The sequence below is a fragment of the Solanum dulcamara genome, chromosome 4 (assembly GCF_947179165.1).
Source record: "Solanum dulcamara chromosome 4, daSolDulc1.2, whole genome shotgun sequence".
Taxonomy (NCBI): Eukaryota; Viridiplantae; Streptophyta; class Magnoliopsida; order Solanales; family Solanaceae; genus Solanum; species Solanum dulcamara.
Window position 1 is genome coordinate 71167038 of NC_077240.1, and position 27522 is coordinate 71194559.

The 27522-nt window shown below is 31.2% G+C and overlaps 1 protein-coding gene across 1 annotated transcript; it reads right to left on the bottom strand.

Moving 5' to 3' along the window:
• Positions 1–15245: 15245 nt before the first annotated feature.
• LOC129887530 (protein argonaute 7) lies at positions 15246–19561 on the bottom strand. The gene is made up of 3 exons (XM_055962652.1): positions 19142–19561; positions 16938–18183; positions 15246–16837 (listed from the first exon to the last, which is right to left on the bottom strand). Exons 1-3 carry the CDS (start codon positions 19470–19472, stop codon positions 15382–15384), a joined length of 3033 nt encoding a protein of 1010 aa, XP_055818627.1. The 5' UTR covers positions 19473–19561; the 3' UTR covers positions 15246–15381.
• Between the last annotated feature and the right edge of the window lie 7961 nt (positions 19562–27522).

The following is a 27522-nucleotide window of genomic DNA, read 5'->3' on the forward strand; positions in this document are numbered from 1 at the left end:
AGTAACTAATCAGAAATTATCACAATAATGACAGGAAATAAGGCAAGAAGACTAGAAACATAGATAAAGGAACAGAGTCAAAGAATGCAACTGAACTGCAATCCAACAACCTATTAATAGGAAGAAGGCATCATAGGAGTCTATTAATGAAAATACAGTGCTAACAGGCAACACTAACCCCATCTAGGAACTATTGTAACATAACCTAGCAGGGAGTACCAACCACAATCCAACTCAAATACCACGTACACCAACTATAAATACAACCCAAAGGCACCAACTACAAGTACAACAAGAGATAAGAACAAGTATAATCAGGCAATAATCGACCGAATGCCCATACCCTCAGAAAGTACAAACAAGGACATACATACCCCCTGCCCCTATAAAATCGGGGGACCATACCATACAAGTATGTTGGTGATAAGCGATGCTAATGAATGCAAGTCTGTAGTAAAAATTCAGTAACATCATTGGTGGCTCTCAAAGATCAATAACAATAAGTGTATAGACCCACCCCGGTCCCTAGCCTGCTGGTAGGACCCATGCGACTCCCTCATCCAGCTCAGTAGTGCACTAGCCAAAGAGGTCATAGGGGATGCGGGAAGTCCGTATACACTATCTGATCCCAAACCAGGTCTTACATAGACAAATAATATCCCCATAGTGGTACCAAAGAGTGAGAAGCCAAGCCGATGTAGAAAGGGCGACGTCGCATCGGATATCAGTAAACTAATAACCTCAACCTTGAGCACCCTGAGAAAGGGCCGCCCACCCAGCCAGTGAACTCCCAAGGGCATGGCCCAACTAGCAAGAGTAAACTTGGTGGCATCGGTGGGTCAATAAAAGGTGTCGATGCACCAAATAGCCAAGTAAAACTGAGCGCATCTCAGATGCCTCTAATGCCTCAAGTAGAAAAAGGAGCACGTCCCCGTTGCCTCAGAAGTTTCAAAACCAGTGACTAAGTATTCAGGTTGTACGACTCCCGTTAAAACTGATTTAAAATAGTAAAACCGTGAGAAAGCCTTCTCAAAAGAAGTAGTGAAAATTTCAATGTCAATACCTGGATTGCACCACAAAATGAGTGAATATGTTCAAAAAATGCAAACATGCCATCATCAAAATCCAAACAAGATACACACAGTCATAAAGGAAATACCAAGTCCTAGCATACAAACAAGTTAAGGTTCTAACATGGGATCCAATCGCTCCTCGGATACGGCCTTGAGCCTAACAATAGATAATAGGAATGATGACATCATAAGTCTACCGCTGAACAAAAGCGAAACAATTTAGACATGGCTCAGAATCAGATAGGGGGAGAAACATCTCTAGGATCGATGTCTTACCCCGAAATATGCCACTTTATCTCCCAACGAGCACAGCTAAGCCAAACCAATGGCTACGACGAGCCCCAGAGGTCGCATGCACTAGTATAAAGGGTATCATGTCCATAATAGGCCCTATAGGAAGCTACGCCTATATGCCACCTTATCTCCCAACGAGCATAGCTAAGCCAAACCTATGGCTACGATGAGCCCCAAAGGTCGCATGCACTAGTATAAAGGGTATCCTGTCCATAATAGGCTCTATAGGAAGCTATGCCTAGCTAAGAGGCAATGAATACCTGATAAATCACCTAAGGCTCAAACTTATCCTAAGTCCATCAATATCAATCCTAAACAGGATAATAATGCTAGGTCAACACCACAACCACGGCCCATAACCTAATCTAAAGATTTCACGGGACTATTTTAGCCTAAAGCTCACCTGGGAATAAGAAAACAGAATCGGATGAGGAGAATGTTTGTCACGCCCGGAGAGGGTACCCTAGATGTGATCAGCACTCGAAGACCATTGCTGGTCCCCAAGCGAACCACTTGGTCCAATCACACATCTATTCACTATCAATAAATCAGCAGAAAGTTTAAAATAATGAAATAATTTGGCGGGCAATCCAAATCAATGATCTAACTCAAGAAAGAAAGGTCATGGGCCAACAAATCAAACTCCAGTCTTTGTCATTAAAATAGTTTGACAAGAATAATTCAAGGAAAGAAAATACTCAATCGACCCATCACTATCTAGTCTATGAAGCCTCTATCACTACAATCTAATTGGTGCCAATGACATATTCATGGCTACCTCAAATTAAAATGAAAAAGGCTAACTCGATGCAAGAATAACATAAGCGGTATCCTCCGAATGTAGGGGAGGACTCACCAAAACGCTAAGCGTGTATAGATCCTCAATGGTGCTCCTATTAACGATCTCTTAAACTTGTCTCTGCATTATGAAATGATGCAGGTCCAAATAGACGTCAGTATATGGAATGTACGAGTATGTAATATGGCAGAATGAAACATACCTCAAAGAAAAATAACGTTGGTTCAAATATCTCAAAATCAGAAAGATAAGAGAGACTCAATAAAAGTGTCATAAGTCTCAAGTAAGAATACATTTTTAGACAAAGACCAATCATATACCATACAATCCAATCCAATCATGTACAATACAGTTCAATCAAATCATTTACAATTCGATCCTATCCAATCACATACCATTCTATTCAACCCAATCACACATCATTCTATTCAATCCAATCGTACACTATCCGATCACATATCATTTAATCAAATCCATCACATATCACCTACTCTAATCCAATCATACACAATCCAATTATATATCATCCAATCCAATCCAATCATGTATATTCCGATTTAATCCAATTCAATCATGTATATTCCGATTCAATCTAATCCAATCATATGCAATCAACTCCACCATAAAGTCAAAGGACTCAGCTCAATAGATATGCATATTAAATTATGCAATATTTTACAATTCAACTCAATCATCTACAATCACAATCAAACCAATCATATCAAGCACAATCCATTCAATTGGGAGTTTCTCTAACCGACAACTATCACTATATGAGTGAGTGATAGTACAACAAGCCGACGTTGTTGCCACGTCCGTTCATACCTTGCCAGGGTAAGAATGAATCAACAATCATGGATCCATAACCAATCAATTCCTATTATGTCAGGACAGTAATTAGGAAATATCCGACTTTAACGGTTCAATCCTCTCCTACGTTTGGCGACGTAGTTTATTAGTTCGAGTATGGACTATACTCTTACTCAATTCGGTGCTCGATACTCCTCCCAAGACTCAATATGCTCATATCTATCAAGTGAGTAAAATACTCAAAATACTTATTTAGTCTCATTGGACTCTTTTCAAAACTCAATCAAATCTGGCCTCATTAGACCTTCTTTCAAATCGACTCATATCAAATCGTCAAACTCTTCTCTTTAAATTTGATACCATCTCAACTCAATGAATGCAGAAAATATTAGATGCATTTAAAACATAATTTCAACTCCTACACTCAAACTTAAAATAGATATTTTTTTATGTAAAAATACTCAACTCATTTATACTCAAAATACTCATGTTCAAAGTGATAATTAAGAGACTTTTCAAACTCAAATCTTGCTTAAACTCTTTTTAAATCAAGGATGAAAATAATCATTCTTTGAACTCAAAATAGTGTATAAATAGTTTATGCAAAAATGTTCACAAATTATTTATTTAAAACTCCTTCTCAAAAGATTATTTATTTTCAAAATGCTCATAAGACTCCAATCCACTTCACCTCAAGCATCATCATCAACATACCTCTTCATCAATCATTCTACATATGTTTAAAGATAACCATCACTCACATCATCATCAAACATCACCATTTACATCATCATCAAATATCATTATTCACATCATTATCAAACATCATCATTCACATCATTATCAAATATCTTGCTCCAAAATTCTTATTTAATTCTATATTCCATTTATAGAAACAAAAGTGACATTCTAGCTCTACCAATGTTTCATTTCTTTTTATGTCATTCACATTCATAACTATCCCAATTCTCATATAACTCAAAATCAATTTCATCAAACTCATGTGAAAGAATACCTCATTTCACTGTGAAAATAATATGGTCTTTATTATACATAAAAACCATCAATCTCATCCGTAAAATAAATTATGACAAAAAAGAAATCTCATCTTGGGTTCATGTGAATGAATACATGAATCCATACTCTCAACAAAGTCAACTCAAGAACATCATTAACACATTTTAGTAATATTCTATAGTTTAAGAAATTTCAAAAAAACGTTCATAGAAGGTTCAAATCTTTCACAACTTCTGTCCAACACATCTATGGGCATATGGAAAAACTCATTCCATATTTTAGGTTAGCCTTACATACCTTGCTTGAAGATCATCCCACCAGAAACCAAGACTTGACTTGAAGATCTTAAAACTTTGAGCTTTTGAGGGCAAATCTTGTTGGAGATGTTTGGGAGAGAAGAGAATGGAGATTAGGACTTTTTAGAGAGAGGCACAAGACTGAAAATATGGTCCAAATTATTTAAGGCTAGAGTATAAATAATTAGGGGAAATTCCAATTTGCCATTCCTCAAAAAAATCTGGAAAACTGGGCAAAATCCTGCTGGCGCTATAGTGGCGCGCCGCGCCACTGCAGCGCTAAGCCAAAATAGGCTTAAAACCCTGCACACCTAATAATGGTGCGTCGCGCCAAGGACCAAACAACTGAGGCTGTTTTCTAGCGCCGGGCGCCACTGGAGCGCCAAGCCTAAATTTTCTGTAGTTAGAGTCTAGGCCTGCAGTACTAGTCTGTAGTAAAAGGGTCATAACGTTTGACTCTAAACTACAAAAATTAAAATCTTGGTGGCGTTGGAAAGAAGACTCAAAGACCTTTAATTTGGTAGGTCATGGGCCACCCATTTCGTTATATTCAAAGAGATATGGTCATTTAAAGTTGACCCTGATACTAACTCATTCGAAAACTTAATCGATTGGAATTTTTTGGACTCGGTTTGGTGTTAGAGATCCCTTATGACTCCTAAACACATATAACACACTTTAAATACTTAAAAATTAATCCTAACTCATATATAAAATTACAAGTCCTACGGTTCGAGTCTACACACACACGTGAAGGAATGTTCAAGTCTTTGCGAAAAAAATTCTGGGGTGTTACAATGCTAATCTCGGCAAATACTCACCTAAGTCACATGTAAAATATACTAAATGATATCTAATAGAGTCCAGTCAAAATGGGGAGACTGTAGCCTACTTCGAAGCCGATCACGCGCGCTCCGAATCCACCACGATGAAGCTCTCGACCTCCGAATCGCCTCCAATTGCCTCCATGCTTTCAAAATGTTAATCACATCGTCAATACGATTATTTTTATACTAAATTTATCGAATTCGGAGACAGACTAAATTCAGAGTTAAAAATTGAGAATTGTGGAACCCACTTCATAACTTACGGAATTGACTCCGAGAATAGGTCTTAAATGCTAAACCTATCTTGTGTTCAAAAAGGAAACACAATTCGCACACTAAAATAGCTTCAATATCAACATGCATCTATATTCATAAATTGGCCAAATACAAGAAGGGACCACAACAAGACGGAAGAAGTAACCTGCAATGAAGCTTCTACACAAACTTCTAAGCTCACCACCTGATTCCTCTCAAAAAATCACGCGAAATAGCCTATGGAATCACTCATATCGCCTCAAAATTGGGAGAGAAATCAATCTTCAAAGTTGAATACTTAATTGAATTTTCTGAACCATAAAATGACCTTCAGGCGTCGCTTAAGCGGACCCCCGATGGTCGCTTAAGCGACACCCACCAAAAAGTGGGCACTGCTTTTATGACACAAGGTCTCTTAAGCGACCTATCGCTTTAGCAATGGGCGATCGCTTTAGCGACCCCCACCCCTGGTGCCAAGGTCGCTTTAGCAACCTCCTTGTCGCTTTAGCAACAATCGCTTTAGCGACCAAGGATCGCAAAAGTGATGGCACCAGACATAGCTAGTGCAAGATGGACTTTAGCATGTCCAAGTCTCTAACGGGGTGCTTGGAATTCTTTCAAAATTCTGTGCGCGCAAATGAGATATGCTACCCCACCAAATTCGGCGTTCCAGACTCAATGGCGCAGTTAAAATTTTCATACGAGGTCGTTATGACTGAATGTGGGTCCCACTCCCAATGTCATTTTTAGCCAAATTCTACAACGAGCCTCGAGATTAAATCGAAAGCCTCGGAAAGCGAACGAAGGGTCGTTCGAAGCTAAACTAGACATTCCAAAATTAACTACGCTATCAGAATTTCGATCCGATCGCGTTTTCCAAGAATGTTGACCAATCATAGGCTAAATTGCAAAGGCAAAAGTGCTAATTGGTCTCAAACTCGTATTAATTGCCTCAATACTCGTGTCAACCATGCTACTAGCCTAATTTGGTCATTTCGAAGCTGATAAAACCTTTAGAATTCTGTTCTGAGGTCGTTTACTTGAAGTTATTAAGGAAGTCAACTTTTTAAGTTATAAAAGCTCCAGACCAGGAAAACAGGCATAAAACCCAAACGAACGACCAGACGACCGAATTGTCAGTGTCAGCAAGTCATAAATGACTTGGGGTCACTACAGAAAAGCTCTAAATGCTGAAAAGATCGGAGAATGAAAAAAATGTCCTAGAGGGTCATTACTGTCCGCTCACCACCCACCTAACATCCTCAATCCCCACCCCTTGACCATCCCGCCCCCATCATCCCCAAACCCCCACTCTTTATCACATCTCACCTACATAGCATTTTGCTAAATTTCATATAAATAGTTTTGAAATAATAATTTTTTTACCTTTTACTTGCTTACCAAATATTAAAATATAAGTAAAAAATCAATTTATTTTTTAATAAAAATATTTTATGAAAAAATATATTCCTCCGTACCAAACAAACGTGTCCAACTTCAGAGGTCCACAGATCTTATAATAACTGACAAAACTGAGAAAAGGATTGGACTGGATTGTACACTGGACTGATGGGATACCAAATAGAACAAAAGGAACACCATATCTGATGGGCCTGCAACTTAAGCCTTAAGAGGGCCCGGCCCGTTAGAGTACTAATGTTTAATTTGACAAGAAAACAGTTGGCTCATTTGCACTTTGACTCTTATTTTGTATTTTGTCATTAATTTTTATCCTCCAGAGTAATTAATATTTTTAAGAGATGCATATTTTACATTTTTGCATCGTAAGTTATTATTCGCGCTCTCAAAGAATTTATGCTCTGTTAGGTATAAGTTTGATTTTTAAGAGAAAAAACTAAATATCATCAATCTACTTGAAGGGCAAGAGTTAAAGATCAATTCATTGATCAATTCATTTAAAAGAAAAATCATGCAATTAAATTAAAATAATTTTATTTTCGAAATATTTGATTTCATAGTCCTTTACAGATTTATCTTGAAATTTATGTCTTTTTTAATATAAAAAAATAGATTTTATTTTACATGTAAGAAATTTTAAAAGATCATTTTCTTATTTTGACATGCTTATGATTCACAAGTAATCTTATTTTATATTTTAATTTGTTTGATATAGTTTATCTTGAATTTTTTAAAAAAAAATTATCATATCTTAATATTTGTATGATTATAAAAGTTTTTCATTAAAAAAATTATAGAAAAATTAACTTTTTTTCGTGAACAGACTATAAGAAAATAGTGTAAAAAAAATAGAACAAAGAAAGTACTCTGATTCATATTATATAATTTTTGTATACTCCTTGAGAAAAGTAGCAAGGAGAAATTTAGATTTCATTCGTTTGAAAAATTATAATGTGCATAACCGATTTTATTCCCCTTTTGGTTGTATATAAAGTTGGTAAAATGGATAAAATTTGTGTGTATTTGTTTGATTAATTTATTTTAAATGAAGTGGTTATTCAATTATTTAAAAGTGGGTTAAATAGATCAGATCATGTTATTCATTATAAAATATGTGTAATCCATGTGTATTCATCAATTGCACTCTCTTTAACATGTATAAGGGTGTAGAAACCTCTAAAAAGTACATTTATTAAGGATGTATTTAGTATGAAGAAAAAATTATTAAATATTTTTTAATTTTCTCATTTTGAATTGGCTTAAATGTTTTTAAAAAATATTTTTCTAATTGACTTATTTTTCTCTAATTTAAGAAAAAATTACTTTCATTCATAAAGTAGGGGGGGAATCAAAACTTTCTTTGAATCTCATCACCTGAAACGAGTCCAGACCTAGGATCCAATTTTGAATCTTGACTCGAGACCCGAATTTTGACCTCTCAAACTTGATTCAGGACCATTCATTTTTTTTAAAAAAATAATAATAATAAAATATATATATATATATATATATATTCTAGAAAAACATGAAAATATACTTTTTGATACCAAACCCACCCTAAAAAAAAAGAATAAGAAAAAAATCTTGTAATGAAAATACATATTTCTCTACATATAAGAAGAAATGGATAATATGATCTATTTGGTTTATCCATTTTTATTCATATTAAATATGGCGAATCGAATACTTTATTCATTTTTGCCTGATTCATTTTTGATCGACTCATTCGATTCGACGTACTCATTTGGTACCCTAATTATATATAACTAAGTTATTGAATTTTCTTAACATAAACGAATTTTTTGGGTGAAGTAACAAGTACATCCTCAATTCCTCTCCCTTGATCATCCCATCCCATCATCGCCGAACCCCAACTCTCTATCACATCTCACCTACATAGTGTTTTATTAAATTTTGTATATATAATTTTGAAATTATAATTTATTTACTTTTTACTTACTTACCAAATACTAAAAAGTAAGTAAAAATCCTGCTTACTTTTGGATATAATTTTATTTTTAAAAAATATCTTCCTCCGTACCAAACACACCGATCCAACTCCAGAAATGGTCCACAACTCTTATAATAACAGACAAAACTAAGAAAAGGATTGGACTGGATTGCTCACTGAACTGATGGGATACCAAATAGAACAAAAGGAACATCATATCTGATGGGCCTGCAACTTAAGCCTTAAGAGGGCCCAGCCCGTTAAGAGTACTACTCACTAATTATGAAAAAATTACTTAATTGAGTGCTTTTAAAAAATTAATTACTGATTTTAATGATATTTTTTATTTATTATAATTTATAGCAATACATAGCAATATTATGATAAATATACACTTGTATTAAAAGTGAATTATGCATACAGTATAAATGTATTATAAGTGTTTTAAAATATATATTATGTTCGTGTAGTAAGAAACTGACATAATGTATTATAAGTCTATTAAAGTATGTGATAAATGTATTATCCATCTATAAAACTTGTATTATATATGTTTTATAAATAGTTCTCTGCAATATGTATTAAAACTGTATTATAAATGTATTATAAGTGTTCAGTAAAAAAAAATTTATTATTATAAATGGTAAATATTTTCTTAATATTGTATATTTATATAAGTTTCTCCACTATTATCACTTGGTACCACTATAATTGTACAAAGTACAAATACTAATGTTTAATTTGACCATAAAACAGTTGGATTATTTGCGCTTTGACTCCTATTTTGTATTGGTTCTTTAATTTTTTTATCTCCCAGAGTAATTACAACATAAGATATTCATAAGTTATAGTTCATACTCTCAAACAACTTATGTTCTGTTAGGTAAGGGTGTACATGGATCGGGTTGATTCGGATTTTTTATAAATCAAATCAAATTATTTGTGTCGGGTTATTAAATCTACAAACCAAACCAAACCAATAAAAGTCGGGTTTTTCGATATCATTTTTTCTCGAATTTTTCGGGTTTTTTCCGGTTTTTCGGATTTTTTCGGGTTTTTTGGATTTTTCATAGTATCTGATAAAAAGCACAGAGCAGTGCTTCTTAAAAAGAGTTCTAGTACAAAATATCAACCTATAAAATGGAGTCAGAACACTGTTTGAAATTTTAACTTTATAATATAACTTTATAAGATGGTTTTTTTTTGTATATTATTTAGATGACGTTCTAAAGTCCAAATCAAATGTAAGAAAGAAAACAAGAATTATGAAATTTTTTTAAAAAATATTTATAAATTATATTTTAATAAATATTTTTATGTATAACATAATTTAAAAGTAGTATATCTATAATCGGGTTGATTTGAGTTCGGTTTGACTTTTTTTAGTTAAAACCAAATCAACCCTATAATGGTCAGGTTTTTTTCCAAACACCAAACCAAGTCAAACCAAACCACTAGTCGGATTTTTTTTCCGATTTGATTCGATTTGATGCGATTTATCGATTTGCCCTGTACAGCCCTACAGTATTAGGTATAAGTTCTATTTTTAAGGGGAAGAAAACTAAATACTATCAATCTATTTAAAGGGTCAGAGTTAAAGATCAACTCATTTAAAAGACTATATATATATCTTAATTAAAATGTTTGTCCAAACTATTCTTTATCTCTTACTTACACGTTTAACTTAATTAAAACACTATGTTAACTAAATCTTTAAGTGTAAATATTTTTTAAAATGACTTCTTTATTATTTTTTTAAAAATGTCAAATATATCAAGATAAAATCAATTTACTAAAACGATAAATATTTAGAATCAAATAAAGTAACAATTGTTTTTGTAATATTTCATTCTTAAAATTTAAGAAACAAAGGTGAAGTAGGAATAAATATGAACAGTAAAATAGCCACGAGATCATAGTTTGTTTTGTTTTTCATTTTGTTTTTTTTGCTTTAGGCATCAGGTGTATAACTTTACATGCGGATGTACCGTTTGGTATGAGTTTGACAACGATAAAATTCAATAATTTTGATTCTAAAACAAATACCCACTCATACTACACACTTAGTGAAAACAAACAAAAATAAGAATAATAATCTTACACACACACAAAAAAAAAAAAAAAATCTTCAATGCAAATTTTAATTAATCAAGCATCAAAATAGAAAATCATACATCGGGTACAAATAAAAAAAATAGTAATCATATACAAATAGATTCTGAATACGTTGGAGTCGCTATTTTTTTCATAGTAAACTTCTACGGACTACGATGCGAATTCCGACTAATCAAGCCTCAAAGCAGAAATCAAAAATCAAGTAGGAAATAAAAAATAATAATGATCCTATACAAAGCGATCCATTCCTAATACTTTGGAGTCGCTAACCCTCCTATCAAACATCGGCAAATAGTCATGATCAGTCAGATTGTAAAACATATAGAGTAGTAGCCCTATAGGAAGAAGAGCTACAATCAGATTCTAAAACGGATATCGAAGAACATCGAAAATAAAGGAGTGGTGGGGAGCAACAGTCACAATCTGTCTGTTACCTTTGCTGTAGTTGTGCAGAAAAAGTGAGTAGGCAATAGAGAGAGAGAGAAGGTAAGATATTACTGTATTAGTACTACTACTACAGACTACAGTATAGTTAGTATACAAAAAATGCAGATCAGAAACACATGAATGCATACTGTTACAAGTAGTAAGAAAGTAAAAAAAAAAAAAAAAGAGTAATTACAAAGACAAAAAGGAAAGTTGAAAGTGTGAGGCTTATTGGCTTTTACTTCCAACCCTATCTTTTCTTAGCTTTTGTTTTGTTTCCTTTCACTAGTCTTTAACTCTCAAATAGTATATATATATATATATATATAGACCCCACCTTTATTCTTTTTCACTGCCAGCCTTCTTTCTTCACTACTCTTTTCTTTTATAATTAATTTATGTGTATATTGATTAATTTTATAAAATATCTATAATCTTTTATCAATAACATGTGATAGATAATTTTTTCTACTGAAGTTAGGATAGATGAAAATTCATAAAATACTTGTTATCTCCTATCATCCTTGTTTGTCAAAATTAAAATCAAATTAATTTAATAGATTTTAAAATTAAATCAAACAAAATATAATATATATAAATATAGATATACTTATTGAATCTGATTGTTATCAATTTTGGTTCGATATGATTTAGTTATTCTATTATTAATCATGCGCAAAAATAAAATTAAAAAGTAAGGTGGAGAAATAAGAAAACAAATTAGTTAACATACAGACATCTGCCAACAACCTTCGCTATAATGTACATTTTCTTTTCTACTTGATTCTTCACTTCTAGTATATATATATTATTGGTTTGTTTGATTACTTTTTTGGAGTTTTATTGAAAATTAATATCAAATTAAATAGTATTGATTTTTGATATGTAAAATCAAATTTAACCCAAATAAAATTAATTTATTAAATAGATTTGGGTTGATTTTTATCCAAATCGTGAACAACTCTACCTCTCACCAACAACATGTGTAAGATAAATTTATCTATCATGGCTAAGATAGATATAAAAGGATGACCTAATATTTTTATTTGGCTTGAATTTAAAATTAAGATCTTATAATTTTCAACTCAATTTATTGATCATTATGCATACCATTGGATGTATCTCCATACTCACTTTTTTTCCCCTCTTTGTACAATGTATATTACATCATTCGTCTTATTTACATAAAAAGATGTTACTATTCGAGAAGTCGAATAAATTTTCTTTTAGTTATAATTCTTCAAATTTTTCTTAAATATTTTAAAACTCATTCACTACGTAGATTTATACTCCCTTGATTTATTTTTATTTGTCCACTATACTAAAAATAAATATTCATTTTTATTTAATCATTTTGAAGAAAATAAGAAGTAGCTTATCCTTTAGTTTCTAATTTATCCTTATTATTAATAAGATAGTAATTATTTTCAAAATATTATATATATCATATTTATAGGCTGATATCATTCGATTTATTGCTCTTTAAGAAATGTATTAAGTTAATACTTAACAAGTAAAAATGAATCTAAATTTATAATTAAAAATTATGTATTTTGATTTTCGTATTCTGAACTCCTCCGCATAACTTTAGATAAAAGTAGTAATTTCTTCCTTCCAATTTATGTAATTCATTTTAATTGGAAATAAAAGAGTTTAAACATGAAATTCTTTGAAATTAACAATTTTAAACAAGAATATTATTTATATGGCTATAATCTTCTTGAAATTTGTGACTTTGATATTTTTATGATTGTAAAAACTTCTTATTAAGTAAAATAAAAAGTTTAAAGCTAATTACCTCCAAATTTTAGATATTTGTCTTTTAAGTCTTCTCACATTGTAGGCATGACGGAACGAGTAAACCGAGCAAGAAGCATTCAAAAGAAAGGCGATGAATTAATTACTCAATCGTTAATTATTTTTCTCTAGTTCTTTTTTAGCATGGCGTCATGCTTTTTGCATGTCCTTTAAAAATATTAATTAAATAATAATTTAACTAAATTATTCGTATTTATTTCTTGGACTTAATTTATTACTATTATTCTTGCTTTCACTATATTAATTATTAAAAATTAACTTCTTAAAATAAAAAATATATTGAATTGAATATTTTTAAGGGAAAAGGGTCAAAAATGCCCTTAAACTATTTGAAATGAATAAAAATATCATTCGTTTATAATTTGGTCCAAAAATATTCTGCTGTCTATACTTTGGTTCAGAAATGTTCTTATTGTTATTTAATGGGTCAAAATGCCTTTTTTTCAAATAAATATATTATTTATTTTCTTTTTGAACACCTTTTTTTCCTAATAATATTTTTTTTCTTAGCAAATATTTATTCTACTTCAATTAGAAAAAAAATTAAAAGTTAAAAATATATCTTATTTTATTAAAATTATTTTTTATCGTTATTTGAATAAAAATTAATGATGGATTTATTATGATCTTATATATATGACATATATTATCCATTACAACTTAAAGTACATAAAATTATTCTATTTTAATTGATAAAATGAGATTAAGAAGGAAAAAATAATTTCTTACATATTTATTGTCTATAGTGGTTTAAAAAGAAAGAAAACAAGAATAAAGTTCTTTAAAAGTAATATTTTTACAAGAATTTTTTTAAAAAGAATATTTATTCGGAAAAAGATATTTTTGATCCATTTTGTAATAATAAAAATATTTTTGATCCATTAAATAACAATGACATTTTAAAATTAAAATATTGACGGCAAGAAGTGTGTCCTTATTTAAGTCCACTACATGAAAAATATACTGAATTAAATCTTTTCTTGTTCTTAATTTATTACTCCTCTAATTTATTATGCATAAATAAATGTAGTCAGTATAGTCTGACATTAACAGAAATCAGAGATTACATTAGCAGTATATATACCCTCAGTGCATCAGCTTTCAGACAATACTTTTTATGTGACCTATCACTCTATCATGTCTTAAATGACAATTCATGTTCTAAATTTGCATGTCCAAGAAAAGCATTAAAATAATTCTGTCATGGTAATATATACTAATTAGTTATTGTCAAACTAGTTAGACTGAAAATAATTATTTTAGTATTATTTAGTTTTTATTGTTTAATTTATTATAGTAAGAATATAATGTATTGCATAATTTTTAAGAAGTTATTTGCTTACAAATATATTATCTACATTATTTAGTAGAAAAAAGGGTTGAGGGACCTTGGGGGTATTTGTCATACTAATTTTTTTATCCTTGGGTGACAAGCATACCAAATGACCGCTTAAAATGTCAAACGGCAGATTCAGGATTCCTACAAGACTGAATATTTTGAGCGTGAACAATAGTAACGAAGGTCCAACATTAAATATAATAAATTGTTCAAGACCATACAAGGAGATAAAGCCGTTGTATTCGATGTTGGACCTTCTTCTTATATTAGCCACGCTCTAGATCTCCATTCCTAAGAGTCAGGAAGGTGTTGAAGTCCCACATCGTTAAAGATTGTTTGATCTCCTTATATGATCTTGAGTAATCCTCTAAAAGCTAGTTTTTGGTGTTAAATTAGGCCGATGTATATTTTCCTTGCACAAATAAAGGCTTAACACAAATTCCAGTCATTTTCCAGGATTTAGCTTTAACAATACATGGGAAGATGCAATAATTTAGCCAACATAAAAATTAGTATGTACATGCCATCAACAACAACAACAAAACCAATGTACTCCCATAAGTGGATTTGAAGAAAGTAGAATATATGCAAATTTTTAAGTCCTTATCTCTATCTTTGCAGGTAGAGAAGTTGGTTTCGATAGACTATTGACTCAAGAGAAACATAACTAACGCGGGAAAGTAAGGAAGAAAAAAGACAACAAAATAGCAATATACAAAACAGGTGTAACAACAGATATTAATACACATTGGAGAAAAGAAATAAATATTAATAAAATTAGTATGTACATGATATCAAACTGCAAATTTATAAGACTAGCTAGAAAGAACTATAAAAAATTACATTAGATCAAATGGAAGACTAGCTAGAAAGAACTATAAAAGTTACATGACATCAAACTGCTAAACTGTCAATATAGAAGACTCTGCAATTGCCATAACTTCAGCAGTAAAACATAAGCTTTTTGATGTTCTCAGTAAGTTTAGGTAAAGGAGTTGTCTTTGGTGGTGCAGCGCGAGATATGTTAGAACTTCTTGTTATAGTAGACAAATCGGAACGTTCAAGATACAGTCTGCCTCTATATGCAGCTAAATGGGCGTAATAAGCCGGGGGCACCAGTGAAATAGGCTTGGTGCATCTCACAAATGTGTAGCAAAGGTTGTATACCAATTTTTGTAGTTCATCAGAAGTGAACTGGTTTTCATCCCATAGAACATGGTAATGTATCGGCCTGCTTGTTCCTTTTACACCCCAATGGCTGCAGAGATAGAAGTCGAATTCACTTGGATGAGTGATCACTGTATCTACAACTGTACCTGGTAGGATGTTTTCGTTGAAGAACATGTTTTTAGTTGCCGATGGATCAAGCTCACATGGAAATAGCCTAGTATGGTGTCTTTTCTGAACGACTACGAAAGTAATCGGAGGTTTGTAACCTGGAAATCTCGAACATGCCACACGAATTGCTTGGAGCTCCTCTTTAAGTACTTTCAGGAATTGCGTTTCACTTACTCCATCCCTGAAGAAGATTATTCTCTCCGGGAGTTTTAGTAGCTCCTCATAAAAATCATCAAGAATCTCCCCGATCATCGTGCTAAGATCTTGAATGATCTCCTGCCTATGTGTTTGGGATCTCATCCTGGAGACATACTTGTTGGCTGCTGGCCAATTCACACTACCAACTACAGCAGCGACGGAGGGGCTAAAATCATCAAGAGGGTGCGGATGTGTCACATCCGCACCCATAAAAATAACTGGACCGTCATGTTTGAAGAGACGTGGTATTTGAGAAGGCAATGAATTGTACAACGCAACTGTGCATCCCCCAACTTTGGCATTGATCTTGAGAGCCAAATTTGCCAAAAACTGTGAGCTAATTTTGCCAAGATTCGGGTACAAACAGCATTGGGTTACGACCCCGATGCTTGTCTCAGCGATTCTTTTCAAGTCTGCATAACCTTTGTGTTTTCTCTCCATCACGCAAATAACAAGTTGGAGATTGTTAAATGAAGCTCTATGTAACTTGTTGAGTTTGGTTTCTAAGTTTTTAACATTGTTGAGCAAATGCAAGGGTTCAAACTGAGGGTTAAGTACTGTATTCTTGTTCAAAAAGATGCCCAATTGCTCACACCTTTGACATAATTGGTTTATGAATTTCGGTATGTGGGACTTCTGATCAGAGGTTCCACCAAAACTCATTAGCGCCCATCTCTCAACTCGAGTACCTTCGAAGACATGGCTGTCTAGAAGATTCCACTGCCTATCATGGCGCGAAGGAATAAGATTTCTAACCTGACCACGATCCCCTAGTTTAAGCTTGGGAGGCTGAAGAATTCTCCCATACAACTGAGTCATTTCTTTCGAGATTTGGAGCTTAAAGTCCCTTGCGTGATTGCCACTGTCAAGAAATGAAACAATCTTAATACGAAGGCACTAACAAAAAGGAAATGTAAGCAAATAAAACAAAGGAGGTAGCATGCTGCAAAGGCAGAAATTACCTTGTTGGTCCAACCGGTCCTGTCACGACTCCGTCTATAATTGCCTTTCTTTCCCTTGGCCTTTGACATCCCATTTTGAGTATTCTTGCAGTCTGATCATCCGAAAGCTTCCCAAGAAACTTCTGTCCTTCACAAATCATACAAAGTTCCATCGGAAGATAACAAGGTTTGCTTCTGCTAATCTGCAAGCACGGCAAGTTCCTATAGAGTATATCATAGTTGTAATGATCCTTGAAGTAGTTCACTATTCTTAGAATTTTTCCATCCCTGTCCTGAAAGCAGAGATTCTCGGTAACTTCCTCGGTTAAGCTGTAAATACGATATCTCTGAACAGTCTCTCTGTGGCAAACGAAGACCCTGATGTTCTTTAGTGCTTTCTCCACCTCTTTCTTCTCTTCATTCGTCAAGCCTCTTGTTTTCCTGTGAGAAATGTCGTGGAGAAAGTCGAGACGCTTTTCCAAGTAGGAGATAACTCCTATACTCTCATGGAAAGCAGTCACTGAGAAATCAACATTAAGAGCAAGCCCTTGTTGTGTTGGTCTAAGACTCTGAAAGAATCCCCTTAGTGCCACGGCTCCACCCCCGATATCTTTTTCTCCTCCCATACAACTCGAATAAAACGATCTCCCAGCTGTTATACACTTCTCCGTTGGGCTCTCACGCAACACGACATCTAATGCATGCAGATATTCCTGAGGAAGTGGACTCACACCATCATCTCCTTCTTTATTCAAGTAGCTCTTTAGTTCTTTCCCATCAAATTTAGATATAAATTTGATGTTAACGCGGAAAAGCTTAATCTGCTGTCCTTCTTTCTGCAACTTGACCATTTCTCCAGATTGTAACAAAGACTTGCTACTTCCACTACTAGGAATTGGCAAGCTAATGTAAAATTCAATCTTATTATTTTGAAATTCTATAGGGCTATATATAGTCCTTCCACCATCATAAACTGGAAGAGCACCTGAGAGCACAACAGAATGGTCCTCCACAAGTTTTTTCTTGATTAGCCTAGCAATATCTTTGGATGGATGAGGTGAAATTTCGACATCATAATGGAAGATTTTCTGTGAAGGATCAAATTCGACAAGGAAATGATTAGCGAGAAGTGAGATTACTGGTCCTTCGACACCACCAGAATCTGGTCTTCTTGCCACCACAAGAGATTCTGGGGTGCTAGCAGCCTTGACCCTCCTTCCATAGTTCTGTTTCGACACATCATTTTGCCTTTGGATCACCTTTGAGGCTGTTTAGTGAGTGACATCAAAAGAAAAAAAAAACACAATGTTAATATCATGTAGTGTTTTTCCACTATGTTGCTCGGACTTTCCAAATATGTCTACATTATCCAAAAGTAGCACACTTTTAGAGGATCTGACAAGGGTGCAACAACATTTTGGAGAGTTCCCATAGTTCCTCTAACACTAACTAAAGGATAGCAACTGGTGGATTAAATTCAAAGCTTCACTCTAGGCAATATACATTGGACAAAACAAAACATGATGAAAAGTGAAACTTCACTAATAAAGAAGTAACATAAGATTATTGTTTTCATGCTTTAGCATATTTTAGTGTGAAAAAACAAGTCTAACTAGGCTCCTATCCTTCTACTTTCTGCAGAAAAAGCTGATTTTTTTTCTTTCTGAACAATCATTCTGCACTTGATATTGAGAGAATTCATAAACTGAAGCTACAGATGTAATATCAAAGAACTACATATAAAGCACAATGTTGATGTCATGAAGTTATCCTCTAATACTAACCAAAGCATAGCAACTGGTGGATTAAATTAAAGCTTCAATCTTGAGAATAAACTTTGAACAAAACACAACATGACAAAAAAAAGTACTACTCCACTAATAAAGAAGCAACAGAAGGTTAATGTTTTCATGCTTTTAGCATATATATTAGCGTAAAAGAAGTCTAATTAAACTCCAATCCTCAACTTTCTGCAGAAAAAGCTGATCTTTTCTTTTTCATTAGAATTCATAAACTGAAAGCACAAGGGAAATACCAAAAAGACTACATAAAAAAAAAGTACTACTCCACTAACAAAGTTACATTCTTTTGACATATATTAGTGCAAAAAGAAGTCTAATTAAAATCTAATCCTTCAACTTTCTGCATAAAAATTTGATCTTTTTTCATAAAAGTGGGAAAAGAAGTAAAAGGGGTTTTGAATAAAGGGTTCAATTTTATGTTACCTGAAATATCTTGAATGTTGGAATCAGAAGGGGTGGCAAGGAAAGGATGATTCTGCTTCAATGGAGGTTTCTGGAAATGGGTTCTTGATCTGAAGTTGTGATTTTGAGGAAAAGGCAGTATAGCAGCAGGAGGAGGCAAAGGGAGAAGAGCAGGATATTGATTCTGACTGTTATTATTATTATTAGTATTATTATTGTGATGAAAACCAAAAGCAATATACTGAGTGTTATTACTATGAGGATTCTTGTTGTTGTTATTAGGACAGGCTTTGGCAGTTGTTGATTTAGAGTTGCATTTCTTGCTTGTATTGGAATCTTCAGTTTCTTCCATAACTTGTTTGACAGAGAAAACAAGAATGGCTTCTGTGCATGAGAGAGTGAAAGAAAGAAAGGAAGAAAGAATACTAAGATATATAAAGAATACTTCTGCTGATAATAAGTACTACTAGTAAAGGAAGTAGAGCAGTTGAAAACAAAAAAGAGACAGGGGGAGGAGAGGGTAAGGAGTAGGACATACAGCTATCAGGAAAAATATTCATTTTTTCTTGGCGTTTGGCCATAGAATTTTATTAAATTTTAAAAATTTTAAGAATTTCCTCTGACAACTCAAATTAGTATTCACAAATGAATAGACCTTTAATTTTTCAGTTATCATTTTTTACTTTAAAAATAAAAAAATAGTTTTTTAAAATTTTACAATGAACATAATCAAACTTCCCACTTAAATTTGAAGTTTATGATCTCTTACAATAATCTCAAATTAAAATATACTGTACTAGTAGATAAAAAATATGTATTTTATGCAAAAGCTCTTGATTTTTCGTGAACTCGTATATTTTATGCCGACTGTGATTTTTGGATAGAGAATAAATAGGAGTAGGATAAAAGCAAAATTTAAATTTAAATTTTATGTTTAAAATTTTAATATAAATTAATAATATATAAATTTTATATTTAATAAATTTCTTAAAACAAATAGAGTAATTATTGCAATGATAGAAATAGGGATGGAGGAAAAAGAGGGCAGGGGGCTACAAGGCAGATAGATGCACTATTACAAAAAAGTGGATCTAAATTATAAATTTAATCGGTTTGATATTTAAGTTTTTATTACTGAAAATCTTTAAAATTTTAAAATTATAGGTCTAAAATTAATTCTTATCTATTCAAATATGTGTGTGTATATATACATACATATATACGCACACACATATATAAAATGCCAAAAAAGCTATCAATAACCATTTAGAGAAGTGTTGCCTAATTTTAGAAAGAAAAACAAAACAAGATAGGTATAAGATTTCAAATTTCTAACTTTACTTAGAGAGATACACCTAATTTTCATCGCATTATATGATACTCTGAGTGTAGATTCATATATTTATATTTCAATATTTTTAATAAATATAATATTACTATATCTAATTTTGAAAGAATAGCATGAGTTCACGTGAATTCAGTGATCCGTCGTGGGTGGAAGAGGGTAAGGAGTAGGACAAAGAGCTATCATGGAAAAAATCATTTTTTTTGAAGTTACAACTTCGGAAAGTACGCTTGGCCGTATAATTTCGAAGTAAGATTGAATTTTAGAATTTTAAGAATGTGAAAATAATAAAAAGTGTTTCACTTTTTACTCTTTAAATTACTCACAAAAAGTCAAAACAACTCAAATTAGTATTCACAATCAAATACACCTTTAATTTTCAAGTTATCATTTTTCATTAAAAAAAATTCATAATAAACATGACCAAACGGTCCACTTAAATTTGGACTTTATGATTTCTTACAATAATCTCAAGTCAAAATATACTATACTAGTAGACAGAGGCTGTGTTTTATACAAAAGCTCTTGATTTTTCGTGAATTCATATATTTTATGTCCACTGTGATTTTTTAAATAAAGAATAGATAGGAGTAGGATAAAAGCAAAATTTATATTTAAATTTTATGAATTTAAAATTATAATATAAATTTTATATTTAATAAATTTCTTAAAATAAATAGAAGGCTACAAGGAGTGGGGTGGAGGTGAGGAAGTTGGATTTTAGTTTCATGTGGATTTCCAAGTCAAAAGATCAAGAATGAGAGTATTATGCAGGTGAATGGGGGGCCCTCTCTACACTCCTAATCTCCTATAGTGTAGAAGGGAAAAAGAAAAAAAAAAGGGTAATAGTTAAAAAAATATATTTAAACTTTTTTTTTTGAGTTTCATATTTTAACTTATTTAAATTATTATTTTGGTTGTATTAAAATATATCAGTGTTGGATTGATTTGGTGGAAACAAGCATCAATGTGTGGACTAATACAAAGAAACTAATAATTTAGGTAGATAAAAGAAATAATTGATAGTTGAATTATGAAATACGGGAAAAATTAATTATCGTTATTTATTATATTTTAATTTATTTGTTCTACTTTTCTTTTTATTTCATTTCAAAAAGAATGTTTTCTTCTTTTTTTGACCAACTTTTAATTCAAACTTTTCACCTGACATATTTATGATTATAGATTAAAGGACATTTCGATAAATTTCATATATCTTTAATTTAATACCATAAAATTCAAAAACAATTTTTTTATCAAATTAAAATCAAATAAATAAATTAAAATTTGACAGAACATGTGTTTTTGACTATTAACTTGAAAAAGGAAAATAGTACAAAATTTCACTACTAAAGAAGGGCATATATCTACTAGGAATTTTGGAATTATGCAATCTTTGTGTATAGTGCTGTTAACAGTAGTGTGTGTATGTATGTAATGAATGAATATCCTTTTGGTATTCTTTTTGACTCCCAGTTCAGTACTGTAATTTATTACAAGTGTTCAACACTACTTACCCTTTTTATTATGTGGTTGAACTAACCCTAGTGGACTATTTGACCAAACTCTAGGAAGATTGTTTTTTTTTAAAAAAATTGTTTATTTTAGAAAATTGAAATATTTGGCCAAGCAATTAGGAAGGGAAAAAAAGTGATTTTGCATTAATAGAAATTGTTTCTTTTAGAAGATGATTTTTTTTTCCTGCTGAAGCACTTTTGCAACCTTATCAAGCACAAATATTGTTACAATATTGATAGAAAAATATTTTCCAAATAAATTAGTCAAACCCAAACTGCAAAATTGAAAAGTAGTTTTTCTTTTTAAATAAAAATATGATTTTTTGGCAAAAGATTATTTTTTTAAAAAATAAAGAGATTTTAAACTATTTGGTTAAAATGGGCTATTAGTCAAATGAAAGGTGGGATGGGCGGGGGGGAGGGGGAATACTAGAAATGAAGGTTTTTCCGACCGTGAATTAGTGAGAAGTTTTTGTTATATACATAATTTTCTCATTCATTAATTTCTCATTGAGCCAGCTCACTTAGAAAATGTGTTGTCAAAAATATTTTTTCACTGAAATAATGGAAAACTTTCTAATTTTTTAGTACGAAAATATTATTTTTTTCTCACAAATTCAATCGAAATATCTGTAAGAATGGCTGCTGAATATTTTTCAGTGGAAAAATAGTAATTTTTTTTAGTAGTAGGGGTGGGGGGAGAGGCCATAATTTTAGTTAAAAATTCCATTTGCAAAAAAATTCAAAAGTATTTGTGAAAAATAATTTTGACAAAAAATTATTTTCAAAATAACAGATTTTAAATATAATATAATTAAGTGGGAAAAAGGTAAGGCAACAATTTCAGTTCAAAAATCCATTTGTCTTTTGGTACTTAATCAACATATAACAATGATTCATCACTTGATAAGATTCCCAATTAGCACTTGTTGTTAATTAAAAATTATTGGAAAAAACAAACATTGTGTTTATCGACATAATTGTCGTCGTCTTTCCATTGATTAAATGTGATAATGGGATATGTACTTAGTGCTAATACATCATGTGAATTAAGATTAGTGCAGGCCTTGAAAATGATTTAATCAGAAAGAAGTAATTAATCACCATATAAGATAATTTTAGCCTCTAATTTTGGCATGACTTTGTTCATCAAATGCTTCATGATTTACACCACTATATAATTGATAAGATAAGATTGAACAAGAGGATAACTTTTGATTAAGTTCTTTAGTGATTCCTTTGGTAGGTTTTTCACTTGATATTCGGTAGACTTTAGTGTTTTCGAAGAAAAAATTGTTATCAATGAAAACCTCCTTAGTTTCTCAATTTATTTCGCGGCGTAAAAGTCATTATTGACAAAATAATTACTATTAGATTATGTTATTTGAGCTTTGCTCTACCCTAAATTGTTGCTTTGTTTGTATTAATGATGATTAATCTCATTCATATTTCAAGTCATACTTTCGATTGCTTTTTGGAAAAGAAAATATTTGAAAGCTCCTATGATTTGTTGAGCAGTAGCGATAAGTTCGAAAAGGAAAACGTTTTAGAGCCCGACTAATATGTTATTCGAGTGAGAATGTGAATAAGTAGAAAAGAAAAACGTCTTAGAGCCCGACTAATATAAATTCAAGTCTGAAAAACCTCACTTTACAACTTGTTTGGATGGTTTTCAGAATGTTAGCTATTGTCTTGTATTTCATTGTTACACTAAGAATGATGTTTGTTGTGATTATTATTTTAATTTTATTATATAGTATTGTTAAATTTGTTGTCATATAACAATGGAAAATATCATTTTATGTAACGACTGATTTGATATGATTATACCATTACTTTATTTCTCTCTCATCTTGTCTTTACTTATTATTTAATGATCTTATTTTGCCCTTTTCACCTTACCTTTTAGTATCTTACTTTTATTTTATATTATTTCAAGTTTATTCTTCATATTAATATTGTGTGATATTATGAAACAAAAAATATATATTATATTTATCAAAAATAAATATAATAAAATATACAACAACAACATATCTAGTGAAATCACACATGTAGAGTCTGGAGAAATATAATAAAATATAATATAACATGATATATTATAAAATAATATGTAATAATTGTTCAAATAAATTGTTAGGATAAATAAATTTCTATCAAAAATGAATTGTTTGGTGGGTATCATGTCCTTAACATAGAAATAGAATATCTTCAAAATCCTCTTTTTAAACTCAAATTGATGAAAAGGGCTCCTAAGCTTAAAAGACTCTATATGAGTTAGGCTCCTTTTTAGTCATAGGGCTTCTTTTTTTAACATGAAAGAAAGCAAAGGTAAAAGTGAGAAGTGGAAACTTCTATACCCTTTGGTTAAATTAGATCACTCTAAGAGTTCTTTTAAAAGTTTTACTTAAAAGTTTCATCCTAAAAAAATGCATAGAACAAGTAGGCAATGACAGAACATAACTTTATTGACTTCACATAGTTATTAGAGTATAATTAATCAAATGAAATTCCATATCTCAAGATACTTTTTCAGGTCTATCCCTATTTCGATACCTGCAAAAGTGTTGGTTCTCCAAGATTAAAAGTATCACTTAGTTTTTTTATATTTTTTAAATCGATGTTCGGAACTAGCATTAGAGCTGGCTAAATTGGAATCGTGCACTACGTGATCTATTTGGAGGTGAAGCTCTCAATAAAAAAAGTTTCATACCAAGGTTCGAACATGAGACTTCTGGTTAAAGGGAAAACAATATCACCACTGCGTAACAATCCATGTTGATAAACTAGCATTTAGTTGTTGCTCCCTCTGATATATAAGTGAATTGTTGGTATGACATACTCCTGTAGAAAAATATTTAAGGAAAAAATTAAAGATTATTTTTCATAATTATTCTTTTAATTATTTTTAACTATTCTGCTAGAAAATGTAAAGTAGTTAAAAATTTTATTAAATTGAAGGGTAAATGTGAAAAAAAATCCGGCAATTTTATTAAAATCTGAGCAATTTATTTATTTTGAATTATGAAAAAAATAAACAATTCACTTAATATGAATTAAAAGGAGTAAAAGATTGAGAAAAATGACAAAAGCGATCCTTTGCAAATTCAAAATAGTCACTTAAATATGTATGAAGCTGTTTTGGTACTTTAAATTTGTTAAAAATTACTTTTTTCGTTTTAAGAAATATGAAAATACTTTTCTAAGTTTTATAACCACCCTTAAATTTTTATATAGAAGAATATATTTTTTGTGGATGGTTTTTTCAAATAAGTGAGATCAAATATGGGTAAGATATTGATAGTGTTACTAAATATTTGTCAAAAAAGTAAATGTGTCATTTTAAGAAAAAAAATTAATTGAAAAGAAAAACGTGTCATATAAATTACGATAAAAGGAGTAACTTTTTTAGTTTCCGGCAAATCTCCATGATAGATTCTCTCTCAGCGTCAAATTTCATCATAGCCAATTCTTTTCCATCCAAATTTTGATGAACATAGTTATTTGGTAAATGGTGATAGGTGGTAGAGATTTATAAAATTATTCAAGATATACTCAAGATAAAACTTATTGTATTCGATAATTACACCAATAAGTCAATAGATACTTGACATGTATTTGTACAAAGAGTTTTATAAATACTTATTATGATTAATTCATATATATTCTCACCTTATTAAATTTACTTAAGTATAGTAAATTATTTGATGTAAATATCGAATAGAAATAAATATTTAACATGTGCTCAAGTTAGACGCAACACCACATTTATAAAAAAAAAAAACAAGAAAAGTTTGGTGGTCTCTTATCATAATAATTATATGTCATAAAAAGGGATAAGATTAACCTTTCATTATGTTCCTAAGACATCTTGCTTGTGCATTGACATTGTGCAATTTCCACACTTCCCACTATTAGCCTCTCTTTTGTCCCCAACTTTTTTCAACATGTTTGATGATGGTGTGATGAGGAAGGGGCCAATTCATACACTTGGGAAAAGTGGATATCTTTTTGTTTCTTGTTTTATTATTTTGTAATTTTTAATGTTTGTTAAACCTTTTAATTTTTTCAAGAATGAACATGGGTTGGAATTTGGTGATGGGACAATATCATTAGTTTAAAACCTTTGGTTTTTTCCAACTCTTTCTTTTTTAATTATTGGACCACATGCTATCTATTTTAATACTCTCTTTGGGATATATTAATAGACCACACAAGAAAGAATAGTGGTCAAATCCTAAAACATACAACTTTGACTTGTGACATATGGCTTAGTCAAAGTCTTTTTTCTTCTTCATATTTTATTATAATAAATAGAATATATTGCTAATACAAAAAGAAATCTTTTGTCATGAAAGAAAAGATTTGAAATCTGTTTTTTTTTCTTCACAATTTGCTCTGGCATTATTATGCTAAAGTGTATTGAGTTTTGCTTTCCTTCTTCTTATATAATAAATAACTCTTTCTTTTTTTGTTGTATTGAAAATAAATTAAATAAAGATCTTATAATCAATAATAAGTAACTTGACTTAAATTTTAATAAAGTTAAAACTCCATGTTCTTTAATATAGTATTCTAGAATATTAGTTTGGAGACCTCATGGGTGCTCAACTATTTTTAGCTCAGAAATTGATACATAAAATGGGTGCCCAGTTAATATATTTCAGTAAATCACTAAATTTTGTACATAAATAATATTATTTGTCACAAAAGGCAGTTGGTGCTTAAGCACCCATAATACATACCATAGGTCCACCACTGTTAGGAGGAGATAAAATATAAACAAATTTTACTTCTATTTTTATCGGATAAAAAGATTATTTGAAAATCATATTCTTATTTTTATAAAATAGAAAAATTGCTTTTAATAGTCATCTACTAAAAAGAAATTATCAAAGAACAATGCATATGTCACATCATTTGTGAAAAATTCTTTGTATGTTATGACTTAGGTACATTTTGATGGAATGAACTAAAATTTCTTTCATTTGTTTCCTTACTTAGAAAGGGTAATACTTTTGTACTAGGATAATCTTACTCTAATTAATTATCATGGAACATTTTCACATTTGGACAAAAAATTAACAAACTGGAAATTTCTCCATCAATACTGGCCAAGAGAAAAAATAAGTAGGTGCCTTTCCTTGTCGATTTGCCTATTTTTTCCCCTTGTAATTTCTTTCTCATGCCAAACAAATCATTAGCCTAATTTATGTCATATCCTCATCAACAAATAACCACACCAAAGATTGTGGTAAAGTAATTAGTACAATTTTTTCTTTAATTAAAAATTTTTAGTTTGAATTTAAAGAATCGAATGACTTGTGATAGAGAGTATTTTATTCCTAAAATTGAATTAGTCGCTTCATAGAAACCCCCCCAGAGACTTTCGTCCCCAGTATTCTCTATGGGCAAAGGCGTGCAGGATTGCCTGTTGATGCAAGGAATAAGGGCTACTAGTCTTTTCGGAAACACTTAGCCCCTTGACCTCTTCTCTCAAAAAAGCAAACGGGCAATCGGCTGCCTAAAGGACCGGGTTC

Bases quoted from the DNA above. Each gene is read 5' to 3' on its own strand.
- LOC129887530 (XM_055962652.1), bottom strand. From the start codon at position 19,472: ATGGAAGAAACTGAAGATTCCAATACAAGCAAGAAATGCAACTCTAAA. The intron at 18,184-19,141 runs GTAACATAAAAT...CTCACTAAACAG, and splicing joins CAACATTCAAGATATTTCAG to CCTCAAAGGTGATCCAAAGG. The intron at 16,838-16,937 runs GTAATTTCTGCC...ATTTCTTGACAG, and splicing joins GGACCGGTTGGACCAACAAG to TGGCAATCACGCAAGGGACT.